A 13822-nucleotide genomic window follows, 5' to 3' on the forward strand; every position below is an offset into this window, starting at 1 on the left:
AAAGTTATTCAAATGAATCCAGTTAATGTGGGAAGTGTGCTACCACAAGGAATGGAATACCATTGTGTGCTCCTCGGTGTGGGAAGATGCTGGCAGTTTTCTCTCACACTTGGATGGTCTCAGAGCCAGGGAACCTTAACTTCTGTGCCTGCTTCTCCTTCCAGTTAAAGCCTGAAGCACAGTCATCTAAGCAGCAGGGAAAGAAGTTACTGAGGTGATGTTGACAAGCAAGCAGCCTAGTAGTAGTGAACTCCATCCAGTGTTTGCTGTATTCTGGTGCTGTTTATTTTCTCAGTTCTGACTTTGGCATATCTTTAAATAATTTGTTACACTAAAGAAGATCACAGAATCACAGAATTCTAGAGGTTGGAAGGGACCTCCAGAGATAGAGTCCAATCCCCCTCCCAAGGCAGGAGCAATAAGGGTAGTTTGCACAGGAAAACACCCAGGTGGGTTTTGAAAGTCTCCAGAGAAAGAGACTCCACAACCTCTCTGGGCAGCCTGTGCCAGTGCTCTGTCACCCTCACTGTAAAGAAGTTTCTCCTCCTGTTGAGCTGAAACCTTCTTATGTTCCAGTTTGTAGCCATTGCTCCTTGGCTTATTGCTGTGGACCTCTGAAAAGAAATTGGCTCCATCCACTTGGCACTCATCCCTCAGATATTTATAGACATAGATAAGATTTCCTCTCAGCCTTCTCTTCTCCAGACTAAACAGCCCCAGGGCTCTCAGTCTCTCTTCACAGGGGAGATGCTCAAGCGCCCCAGTCATCCTTGTGGCTCTCCTCTGGACTCTTTCCAGCAGGTCCCTGTGCCTCCTGAACTGGGGAGCCCAAAATTTGACCCAGTACTTGAATTTTAATATGTTGTTGCTCTAAAAGCAATGCTTTTATTTTGTTCAGCTCACAAAGGCATTAAAGGAAGAATCTGATTTTCTGGTGCATCTTTCCCCGAGTCTTCCTGCCTGGTTGTATTTTGTGTAGCTCCTGTGTACCTTTCTGAATTCCAGAGAAGTGTCTTTGTTGAATACTCAGCAACAATCAGTGACACTTGATTAAAGAAAAATAAATTGCAAATGAAACAGCTGCAAGTGACTAAGTGGGAAAGACTGCAAAATTGCTTTGGTGCCTAAAGCACAGTGGAGTTTTTTTTGGTTAACATCAAACAGTGGAGCCCTTAGTATTGGTAAGAGAAACATAGATGGCAATAAGAAATATGTTACAAGGTAGTGCCTTTAAAAATAGTCTAAAAGTAAAATTTACAGTTAGTGAGTTCAGCTCAGTGGAGCTATGAGGCCAAGTACAGCAACCTCTTTTCCAAGTAATGCTTCCAAAAGCATCAAATCTATTGATGGAATTGGATTTCTGTGTGTCAGCCTACTCTGATTTACTTCTCTGTTTGTCCCAGGTGAGGGTGGATCCCTCCCCTGGTAGAATAAACTCACTGCAACGTGGATTCTTTCTTCTTTTGAAAGTCAGGGAAAAGTGAAATTGTGTTTCTTACAGTTTAAGTATCACAGTATAAGGAGAATAAACTACTAGAGAAATGTAATAACCTTAGTGAAAATGGGGAAGGGGTCAAGGGGAGGCGAAGCAGCAGAAGTAGCAGCAGCCAAGACAGCAGTGGGGGAACATAGCAGTGGGTGCAGTAGAAGCAGCAAGGGGAGGGTACAAGCTGTGCTTCCAGACATAGAGTTCTTGATGCTCCAATGAAATTATATTAACTTATCCACTGTTACCTTTATGTGGCCTATCCCTACAATGTTCACCTCTCCACTCAGAGCCTCTACTTCTCAGTTTCTCTGTTCTGAATATTTTTGTTGTCTGAGCTAGAATCTGGCTTAAAGGACCACACTGTTGCATTCTGATGTAGCTTCTGAAGCAAGGGGTTTATTTTCATGTATTTCCATATGTTTCACTTTGGAGGTCTACCTCTAGCTAATTTTTTTTTTTTTTTTTGTATTTCACTTAAAAAATTGCAGTAGAGAGGAGAATATATGTTCACATTTTCCCCTAGGAGTTTTCTGTTGGCACAAACGATAGTGAAGATGCCAAAATTGCAGCTATCTCCTCTTCCCCCCTCTTTTTTTTTTGTTTGCCTTCCCTCCATGGGATTTAAGAAAGGAAGACATTCAACTTCAGAGAAATTCATAATGAATGGATGAATTAATTCAAATTTCTTTTGACTTGATCAGAATCAGTCTTTGCCCTCAAAATGAGTGAATCCCTTTCCTCAGGTGACTTTAGTGTGTCTGGTTGTGTGTGGTGTGATGTGGTGTACTTGGTTTCTGGATAAGCAGAAGTCTTGTCCAAAGTAGAGCTCCTCCATCCTCTTCCCTGTATCATCTGTTGAAAAATATTCAGTGCCCAAGCTGGGGGGAGCTGCTATTGACCTCAGTTAGGCAAAGCTTTGACCTGCTGCATCTCCACAACCTCTCTGGGCAGCCTGTTCCAGGGCTCTGTCACCATCACTGTAAAGAAGTTTCTCCTCCTGTTGAGCTGAAACCTTCTATGTTCAAGTTTGTAGCCGATGCTCCCTGTCTTATTGCTGCTCAGCTCAGAAAAGAGATTGGTCCCATCCACTTGATACCCACCCCTCAGATATTTATAGGCATAGATGACATTTCCTCTCAGCCTTCTCTTCTCCAGACTAAACAGCCCCAGGGCTCTCAGTCTCTCTTCATAGGGGAGATGCTCAAGTCCCCCAGTCATTCTCGTGGCTCTCCACTGGACTCTTTTCTGGTGGGTTCCTATCTCTTCTGAACTGGGGAGCCCAAAACTGGACACAATATTCCAAGTGTGGTCTCACCAGGGCAGAGTAGATGGGGAGAAGAACCTCCCTAGACCTGCTGGACACACTTGTCTTGATGCATCTCAGGATGCCATTGGCTCTCTTGGCCATAAGGCAGGCATGTGTGTGGGCTTGATAGGAGGTTATTAAAGTGTCATGCATTGAGTGAGCTGTGCTGTGCCTTTTTTCTAGAAATGCTGTAAGACAGCATCCTTGTGTGCCCCTGCTTCTCCTGGGACTAAAGACTTGGGGTGTGAGAAAACAGCCAAGATGTGGCTCCATAAAATCTGTTTAAACATGGCACTATGCAGACTCAGCAGTAAGAGAAATCGTGAGCCTGTAAAATAACTGATCTGCTGCCTTATTTCTGGTGATAATTCAAGTGGTACTGTTGCTGCTGACTGTAAATCTCTGTGGCTATAAAAAGCATTACAAACAATCCAACATTTTAAATGTGCAGCATGGCAGTGCCCCATAATGAGAGTGCACCATCCTGTTTGCATTGTGGAGAATGGGAATGAATGGCCAAAGCTGAGAGGTAAACTGAGATCCTCACCTTGAGCAATGCTTGCTAGTTTGACTTGTTAACGTTCTGCACTTGCCCGTGCTCTGCCAGATGAGATGTGCCCAGTGTTCTGTAAATGAACATGTGTACAAAGGGGGAAGGAAATATCTTTCTCCCCAGCTGTCTTCAATTAATCTCTTGACTGAACTTATGGTGTCTGCCTGCCAGTTTTTCTTCAAAAGTGCTTTGACAGTGAACCCTCCCTCGTGGGTTCTGTGCTGTGCACTTGTGTGTGTTTTCAGCCTCTCTCTGAATCTGTCCAACACTGCCTGTGCTGCTTATCCTCACGTACTATGCAGACGTGTTAACTGGTTCACTTGGTGTCCTTAGTAGTTAGATTCCTTTCAGAAGACCATTAATAAACACACATAAATTACCTCATTAGGGTAGTAGAGAGGCAATCCAGATACATTTGGGGGGGAGATGTTTTATTTTCCTTTTGGGTCTAGGGCAATCACAGACAACAACATGTGCAGAAAACCTGGAACCCGAGCACTGTGTTTGCCTTCAAGTATAGCTGCACCAGGAGAAATTTAGGCTTGAGGTGAGGAGAAAGTTCTGCACTGAGAGAGTCATTGGACATTGGAATGGGCTGCCCGGGGAGGTGGTGGAGTCGCCGTCCCTGGGGCTGTTCAAGGCAGGATTGGATGTGGCACTTGGTGCCATGGTCTAGCCTTGAGCTCTGTGGTAAAGGGTTGGACTTGATGATCTGTGAGGTCTCTTCCAATCTTGGTGATACTGTGATACACTATCTTCCCCACTCCAGTCTTCTTCCTTCTGTGTGTTAGTGTGATCTGCTGTGGTTGTACCTTGAGGTGTTCTAGTAGATGGTACTTCTTGCTTTTTTAGTGAGCAAAAGCCTGTGGAGCACTGGAACAGGCTTCCCAGCGACGTTGTGGAATTTCCTTCTCTGGAGATCTTCAAAGCCTGCCTGGATTGGCCAAGAAGGCCAGTGGGATCTTGGGATGTATTGAGAGGAGTTTAAGAGGGACAAGGATCTACTTGAATGAGTCCAAGGGAGTGCTTACGAAGATGAGTAAGGGGCTGGAGCACTGCCCTGTGAGAAGAGGCTGAGGGACCTGGGGATTTTTGGTCTGCTGAAGAGCAGACTTAGAGGAGATCTAACCAATGTTTATAAATCTGAGGGCTGGGTGTCAAAAGAGGGGGAACAGGCTCTGCTCAGTTGTGCCCTGTGATAGGACAAGGGGCAATGGATGTAATAGGACAAGGGACAATGGATGTAAACTACAGCACAGGAAGTTCCACCTCTCTATGAGGAGGAGTTTCTTTACTATAGGGGTCATGAAGCACTGGAACAGGCTGCCCAGAGAGGTTGTGGAGTCTGCTTCTCCAGAGACTTTCAAGACCTGTCTGGATGCATTCTTTTGTGACCTGAGCTAGATGATGGTCCTGCTCCATCAGGGATCTCCAGAGGTCCCTTTCAGCCCCTGACATCCTGTGGTCCATTTGTGTGTGATGTGCCCTAAGTGGGCCTGTTTTGCAGGGGGGTTGGACTTGATGACCTCTGGAGGTCCCTTCCAGCCCCTAGCGTTCTTCTGAGCCTCAGAGCAGCACAGGTAGAGGCTGCACTCCTGGTGTTAGTTATTAAATCAGTTCTTTTTTCATTACTTTAAAATTGGGATGATTGCATTCTGATGTTTCTTCATCATCTTAGTTACTTTGACTTCATCTTCCTTTCTTCACTACGATTTTTGCACTTACTTAAGTACTTCTTTAAAAAAGTAACTTCTGAAGGCCTTTGAGTCTACTGCTTCAGAGCATTCTTGTTGGTATTTGCAGCTGACTTTCAGTAGGATGTAGGGCAGCTCCTTAGCCACAGAATCATCCCAAATTTCAAAGCACTGTATCTGTGGCCTAAATCTACAGTTACATATAAGATAAATATGGGTTTCACTTCTAAGTCCAAGATTTTTAAGCCCTTTCTCCCAAACTAGAGGCATATGAAGATAGTGTTTAAAATGTGCATTTACTTTTTTCCTAACCAGCTGACCCTAGATTCTCTTTTATTTTACAGTCTTCCCTCTAGAGATACATTAGTCATTGTTTCTGCACAGCAGCATTTTTTTCCCTGCAGCAGTAATTTGATTGCAAGGTTTAATCTAACTCTGTTCCAAACTTCTTCTGCCTCCAGCATGGCACAGGGTGTTCAGAATCTGTGATAACTCTGGCCATGATTTTTCCATTTTGTTTTCTTCCTTCTTCACACCAAAATACTAATAGAAAGCACAGCATCCCCTTGCTTGATGCTGCTGTGTAGACGTTGTGTGGAAGCCTTTTGGGGTAAAGCCCAGGCTTCACTTCCAGCCCCCACTGAAGGTGGGGGTTGCAAGGTGCTGCTAAAGGTAGCTACTAAAGCTTTCACATCGAGTTTGTCAGTGGCATTGAATTTGATTTAGACAATACTAAAGATGAGTCCCAGATGATTGCAGCAGCTGGCAAAGATTTTAAAGAGTCTTCTGGTGTTGAAACTCTTTAACCTTTTAAATGCTTGATGCAAGTGGTGTTCCTAAGGGCTCACTGTTGGGACTACTTCTGCTTAACATCTTTATTGATGACTTTGATGAAGACATAGAGTGTGTCAGCAGTAAGTTCACAGATGATGCCAAGTTAAATGGCAGTGCTGAATTTCGAGAGGGTAGAGAGTCTTTGCTGAGGGGTTGGATAAATGGGATCCATAGAGCAATGTTAATGGAATGAGCTTCGACAAGTCCAAATGCCAGGTCCTGCACTTGAGACACAACAACCTCGAGCAATGCTACAGGCCTGGGGCAGTGTGATTGGAAAGCTGTCTGGTGGAAAGGGACCTGGGAGTTGTAATTGACAAGCAGCTGAATATGAGCCAGCAGCATGCTTAGATGGCAAAAAAAAAAGCCAATGGCATCCTGGCTTGGGTTAGAAATGCTGTGTCCAGCAGCAGTAGGGAGGTGACTGTCTCTGTGTACTTGGCTCTGGTGAGCCCACACCTCAAGTATTGTGTTCATTTTGGGCACCTCATTGTAAGAGGGATGTGGAGGTGCTGGAGCAGAGGGAGGGCAAGGAAGCTGGGGAAGGGCCTGGAGAATAAATCTTACCAGGAATGACAGAGGGAGCTGGGGCTGCTGAGTTTGAAAAAGAGGAGGCTGAGGGGAGACCTCATTGATGTCTACAGCTGCCTGAAAGGATGCTGTGGAGGCTTCTCACAGGTAAATAATGATAGAACGAGAGGGAATGGCCTCAAGCTACGACTGGGTAGGTTTAGGCTGGACTTAAGGAAACTATTTTCCCAGCAAGAGTGGTCAGGCAGTGGAATGGACTGACTCCACCAGGGTGCTTGAGTCACCATTCCTGGATGTGTTTTAAGTTGTTTGGGTGTGGTGCTTGGGGATATGGTTTAGGATGCAGGTTGTAGAGTAGGGATATTGCTTGAACTTGGTGATCCTGAGAGTCTTTTCCAACCTGAATGTTTCTGTGTTTTCTCCTTGGAGGGGAGACAAAGTTCTTTGCACTGGCACAGCACATTCTCACCTCAGAGGCTGTGGATGCCCTGTGACATGCTGTCAGAGTTTACTTTCCTGCGGGATAGCAGTGTTCCTAGATGCAGTTTTACTTCTGTCATCTTGCCATGAGAAAGGCTGCTGGCACAGATAAAGGACTTGGGCCTTAGCAAAGGGAAAATGAAGTCCAAATAAAATGACCTGATGAAAACCATGCCAGAAAAGAAACTTCCTGCCAGCTATCAAAACCTGGCTCAGGTCTTTTAATTCATCCTTTACTCCCCTTCAGGCATACCTCCCAGAGGTTGTTAGGCAACCATCCTGCTGTTGCTGAACATGCAGGTTGGCTTTTTGTTTGAATGATCTTAGTCATCTTTAATAAGACAAGCACATGCAAGTCGCTTTGTTGGCTGGTGCGATAAATCAAAGCACTTGCAAGTTTCATGGCAAGTCAAGGGCAAGATTTTGAACTTTGTATGAGTCTTCAGCATCATATGCAACCAAGTACTCAGCACTGGGGAGGCTGCCACACTGCCACAGTACCTTGAGTACTGTGTTAAATTTTGGGTGTCGCAGTATGGGAGATGTCAGAGTGCTGGAGCAGGTTCAGGGAAGGGCAACAAAGCCCTTCTTGGGAATAAGCCTTATGAGGAGCAGCTGGAGTTGAGGCTGAGGGGAAACCTCATCATGTTCTACAACTACATGAAAGGAGGTTGTGGAGAGCTGGGTGTTGACCTCTTCTCCCAAGTCACAACTGATATGACAAGAGAAAATGTCATTGAATTATGCCAGGGGAGGTTTAGGTTAGATATTAGGAAAAACTTCTATACCAAAAGAGTTATCAAAGACACTAACAGACTGCCCAGGGAATTGTCATCCCTGGATGTATTTAAAAGCCATCTAGGTGCTCAAGGGTGTGGTGGTGGTGTGGCCCCGGCAGAGTCAGATAATGGTTAGACTTAATGATCTCAAAAGGTCAACCACAGTGATTGTGTGGGTGCTTAGGAATTTGTCACTACAGAAGTCTTGCTGAATTCTGCTTTAATTCAGCACACTTCCCAGTTGTACTCTAACCAACCTATTCTAATGAGTAGAATTTGTTATTGCAAGGCAGTATCTACTTTTGCACCACGAAAACTGATTGTTCAAACAGGCTGGGAATCCCCAGCAGCTTGTTAGCAGTGTTGCTAGGGCTGTCTTAGTAGCAAGGAATGTCTTGAGACAAATAGCAATCATTTAGTACAAAATGTGATGCCACAGAAGAAGTGTGTTGTTCAGGAAGGTTGGTTTCAATATGCCACCTTAACATGGGTGAACTCCAGCCAGTGGTGTTGAACTTGAGTGTCTAGCAGTCTTGTTGTATGTTCAGGTACCTAAACTGGGAATACCTGTGATTTGCACTTACATAACCAAACTTACCTTATTGCATGGCAAATTAGCGGGGCTCACACTCCAGTTACTGGTCTCCTTCATGTGTTTTCTGTTTTATCTTGTAGATTCACCAAGTTGAAGAGCCTTAACCTTTCAAATAATAACCTGGGAGACTTCCCGGTGGCAGTCTGCAGTATCCCAACCCTGACTGAGCTCAACGTGTCCTGCAATGCCCTCAGAAGCGTTCCAGCAGTTGTAGGCGAAATGCACAAGCAAGTACTCTCTTCAGACTTACTGTACACAGCCTGGTCATAAAGGCAGTTGGCAGTTTCACCACTTGTGTGCACCTTGCTCTGAGACATGGTTCAGAGCTGCCTGCATGACAGAGTTCTGTGCTGTGGATGGAGGGGACACACACTTTGTGTCTTCAGGTGCCTCCAGGCCCAGCCTTTGACACAAGGATCATCTTCACGGTGAACCATCTTTAAACCTCCTTGCTTATATGCTTCAACCATCACACAAGTGACAGTTCTAGAGGTCTTTGAGGATAGAGCTGCCTAACAGAGTGTCTTGGTTTGAGTGGGCAGGAACTCTTTTACCTCTTCCGAGAGCGTTGAAAAGCTGCAGCTGCAGGATTGGACGGAGTTGGACATTTAAAGTGGAAGTGCTACCCACAAATGTATGCAGCAGCACAAAATACACAGATTCTTATTCAGCCTTGGCCTGGTCCTTCCACCTGAGCTTACCACAATCTTGTTAGGCCAAAACCTTCCAAAGCCTCCCCTGCAGCAAGCCTCAGTGCCCCCCCTCTCCCCGTACTTCCCTACCCAGGCCCAGATGACGCAGTAAAAAGCAGCCCTGCCAAGGCCAAGCCAGGCCACAAACCTCCCCCATACCAAACCAGAGGTAAGGGAGCAGAGAGAGGAACAACAGACAGAAATGTCTGTTGATAAAGGGGGGAGATGCAGGCATTATGGAATTAAATAACATCTTTTCCTGTGGCCACCCACCGGACTGGGCTGTTCAGCTCCTTCTACCCTCTGGTACTCCAGAGGAATCCTCTCTGTGGTTAGGACAGAGACCTCAACCTGTAACACATAGCCTACATCTCAGCTCCTGAGGCTTTTCACTATTTGGTCAGTATCTCCTGTAGCAGATGTCAAAGTGTTACTGCTTAACATTTTTCTTTCTCCTGCCCTGTGTGATTTATGTCACTGTAACTGAAACAGATGCAAATGTGATTTCACAGGTCACTCACTTATTTTTTTTTTTTTGCTCTCCCTTCTCCTCCCTGGCTTGTTTTTTAATAGCTTGCAGACATTTTTACTGGATGGCAACTTTCTGCAGTCTCTTCCTGATGAATTAGAGCATATGCAGCAGCTCAGCTATGTGAGTCTGTCCTTCAATGAATTCAGCGACATTCCAGGGGTGCTGGAAAAACTGACTGCCATGGATAAGCTATGTATGTCAGGAAACTGCATGGACACCCTGAACCTACAGGTGCTAAAAAGGATGCCTCATATTAAACATGTGGATCTAAGGTAGGTACTTGGAAATGAGGAGAAATGAGTCGGTCCAAGTTACTGGTTTTGAAATAGTGGGATGTTGAAATAAGTGGATCTTGAAGTAAGGGGATCTGAATGATTGATGCTGAGGAGCCAGTGAGGCTCGGGGGAGACCTGAATGTGGTCTGGCAATGTGTGCTTGCAGCCCAGAAGGCCAACCTTACTCTGGGCTGTATCAAAAGAAGATGGCCAACAGGTGAAGGGAGGTGATTATTCCCCTGTACTCTGCTCTCATGAGGCCCCATCTGGTGTACTGCGTCCAGCTCTGGAACCCCCAACACAAAGAGGGCATGAAACTGTTAGAGCTGATCCAGAGGAGGATCCATGGAGATGATCAGAGGGCTGGAGCACCTTCCTATGAAGACAGGTGGAGAGAGTTGGAATTGTTTAGCCCAGAAAAGGCTCCAAGGAGACTTTACAGCACCCTTCCACTATTTGAACGAAGGCTACAGGATAGCTGGACAGGGACTTCTTACAAAGGCCTGTAGTGACAAAATGAAGGGTAATTGCTTCAGACTAGAAGCTAGATTTAAATTGGACATTGGGAAGAAATTCTTCCCTGTGAGGGGCTTGAGGCACTGGAATAGGTTGCCCAGAGAAGTTAGGGAGGCCCCAACCTTGGAAGTGTAGTTGGGTTGGATGAGGCTTTGAGCAACCTGGTGTAGTAGGTGCCCATGGCTGGGGGTTGAAGCTATATGATCTTTAAGTCCTTTTCAGCCCAAACCAGTCTGTGATTCTGTGATGAAATGCTTTCTCCCTAGCTGTTAGAATGGCCCCTAGAGATAAATCTCTTAAGTTAGTCCATGGAACCATGATTCTGGTGGTACCTGTAACTCACAGCACTTGCCATGACTTGGCACTATTCTTTGAGGAAGAAGCAAGCATTTAGAGGCATCAATACACAGGAAAATGAGTTTTGGGGAAAATTAATATTAAAAGATCAAGCAGTACAGCCTAGGACACACTGGTGATTCCTGCAGTTCCTTTTGCTGCAGTGTTAATAACATGAATGATGGTCTCTGACCTGGAAAACTTGTCTGTAGCACTGCAGAGGAGTGAGATGAGGAAAAGGGCAGTGAAGGTGAAAGGGCAGAACCAGATATTGTAACGTTTCTTGGTGAAGTCAAAAGCTTAGTCCACTATGAACAAAAATATTCTATTAGTGTCCTCACTGGAGTCAAAACAGATCCTGTATAGCAAGTGGCTGTGGCAGGAGGTAGTTCTTGATTCTTGTGGTCTTTGGGCAAGATGACTTCTGCAGTCAGCTGAGCAAGGCTCAGTTCAGAGCCTGGGCCATGAGGTCCTAATAATGATGAATTTTTAAAACCATTTAGTTTGTCTAAAACTTAGTGTACCATACTGCTGTGCAGCTCTCAGGCTTTGCAAACAGCCTTTGGTTAAAAAAAAACCCAAACATCTAAAATGAATGAATTCAGAAGCATTTTTTAATGGGGTTACATTTGTTAAAAGCAAATAAATTTGCCTCAGATGAGGGATGCTGTGATGGAGCTGGCCAGGAGTTCCAGCATGGTGCAGTTCACAGGATGTTAGGGGTTGGAAGGGACCCAGGAGATCGAGTTCAGCCTCCCAATTCCAGCCCCCTTTCATCCTCTGCCCCATCCTTTCTGTCCTGAGTAGTGAAGAGAGGTTCTCTGTGGTGCTGCCTGGAATAAGTGAATGTCGAATGTGTTTGCAAACTCTGCTTGCTGCACAGTGAAATGCTTTGCTTTGCTGAAACCAAAAGGAATCACTGCTTGTAAATTAAAACCAGAAAAAGTAGGTCATGTCTTGGAGGGGAAACATCACCCATTTTCTTTTAACTGTGAAATATAGCTCCTCTGAAAACATAACTGTTACATAGAGGGCATCTCTTTGAAATGTGGAGAATCAACAAATCTGTAGGTATTTGCCCTCATCCTCACAGAGAGAGGCTTAATGGGCCTGCAGAAATTACTGTAATGATTTCAGTGTTCTAATCAGAGCTGGGAGTTTGCAACTGAACTCTTTGGAGTGCTCTGTGGTCTCAGAAAACACTACTGGCTTACAGATAATTGCATTCAGTTGTAACTTCTGGGGAAGCTGCTGAGTACTGGCATCATCGATGCACTGCAGTGAAGATGTGATAAAAACAGTTCTCTTCCTCCGACAGACCCACGTGTGCCCTGGGGGGTTTGCTTTCTTCTCTTTCACCGACCATTTTCAGGTCTGAATTTGCTTGCTGTGGAACCCAGCAGCATGAGAGCTGAATATATCTGAATTCGTGGATCTTGGTTTGGCCTTTCAGTGAGGCAAGGGACTCCAATATCTGCAGGTTGCTCATCTGCCAGGCTTTTCCAGCAGATCTGTGAGACAGGCCAGCAGGACCTGTAGAGGTTTTGCTCTTCTCCAAACTATCTGGCACAAACGAACAGCCAGGTCACCTTTTCTTTATACAGACACAATAACAGCAACCCTTAACCTTTTACAGAGTTTTTTACCAGTAGTGTTCAGAATGGTTTAGAAAAGGAGCTCATTGTTATCATTCCCTTGTCCCAGTGGGTAGAACAACAGAGTGGATGCATCCAGCATTTAAAATACAGTAAGAAAGGGTGGGAAGTGCTTTAAATCAGCCTTGATCAGAACCCAGAGGCATGCTAATTTCATCCATTGCAACTGATGGTAGAGTTGAGCATTGATTTGTAAGTACCACATAAACTAGAGGCATGCTAATTCAATCCAGTGCAACTGCTTGTAGAGTGGAGCATTGATTGGTGACTACTATGTGAACTACACTTAAAATCTCCCTTTTTTGTCTGCAAGATTGAATTCAATTAGGAGATTGGAGGCTGCTGAAATAGATTTTCTGCATCATGTGACCCAGCTGGATCTGAGAGACAACAAACTTGGGGAGCTGGATGCAACGATCTTTAACAACGTTGAAGTGTTACACTGTGAACGGAACCAACTGGTGACCCTCAAGATCAGTGGATATTTTCTCAAAGCACTCTATGCTTCCTCAAATGGTAAGTGCCCTTTTCAGGGTGGCTGTGGTGCTGTCTGTTATCCAGCTTCTGGCTTGGTACCTGCTTTCCTCTGGAATGCTTGTGAAGTGCAGTGCCTATAATCAGGAGGAAATGGGAAGCTCTTGACATGACTCTCGAGGTTTCAGGCATGCTGTATCATGCTCCTAGCAGTTTTGAGCTTCAAAACTGGCCTTCAGATCACAGTAGCCGGATGATTTGGAGGTCTCAAAAGTGAAAATCCTAGCATCTGGGCTGAAATCCCTCTCTGTCTCAGCAAGGGGGCATCTTGAAGTTATCGTCTCTTTGTGTTGTACTAATGTGTTGCTTTGCTGAGGCAAATAAGGAGCTGATTGCTTCTCCCTGGAGACGAGAAAGTTTGAATACGTGGCTGTTTGTGAGACAAAATAGAACAGAATCTGTTTTTGCTGCTACCTCTAACTTGCTTACTCTGACCAGAAAATTACAAAATCTATGAGTAACTTATTTTGTATTCAATAATACAGATAATGCAGGCACTTCCACTTGAATAACTCCATGTTCCATGAATAAGATTTGTTTGATCTATCTCTGGAAGCTGCTTAAAATACTCCCTTCTCACCACCTGTTAAAATTACTTTTATTGTTTGAAGTAGATTGGTATGGAATAAACAAAAGGAAAGCTCAGAGCTGTGTGATTTTTTTGATGCACAGTCTACACTGCCTTCAAGAGGCTGTCATCTTTGTGATATCCAAGCCTGTGCCTTCATTAAGTATTCATGCCAGGCTCTTTGTAGCTGAGCAAAGTTAACATAATCTGAGCATGTGCTGGGCAAGGTGAGCTGAGAACCCAGCTCAAGCCCTGTTTTGCAACCAGCTGCTTACTTGGTGTTGCTGTTCCTCCTGGCTACCCTCTCTCTGCACCTTCAGCTACCTTGTTTTAGTTTTGCTTTCTGAAGGAACCATGATGCTTGTTACACTTCTGTGGATTTTCTGTAGGCCTGCATAGGTATCTACTGGTTTTGTTTCAACTTTAATGCAAAATGTTAGCTATCTAAGGACG

General features: G+C 44.9%; 1 protein-coding gene across 1 annotated transcript in view; it reads left to right on the plus strand.

The window, feature by feature from the left end:
• The window catches only part of PHLPP1 (PH domain and leucine rich repeat protein phosphatase 1), a 163243-nt gene that overhangs the window by 113701 nt on the left and 35720 nt on the right, over window positions 1-13822 (plus strand). The window contains exons 5-7 of the mRNA XM_064160853.1: window positions 8342-8488; window positions 9527-9757; window positions 12581-12783. Of these exons, the coding sequence (XP_064016923.1) occupies window positions 8342-8488; window positions 9527-9757; window positions 12581-12783 (581 nt within the window). The remainder of the gene's footprint in view (window positions 1-8341; window positions 8489-9526; window positions 9758-12580; window positions 12784-13822) is intronic.

The sequence above is a fragment of the Pogoniulus pusillus genome, chromosome 21 (genome assembly GCF_015220805.1).
Source record: "Pogoniulus pusillus isolate bPogPus1 chromosome 21, bPogPus1.pri, whole genome shotgun sequence".
Classification (NCBI taxonomy): Eukaryota; Metazoa; Chordata; class Aves; order Piciformes; family Lybiidae; genus Pogoniulus; species Pogoniulus pusillus.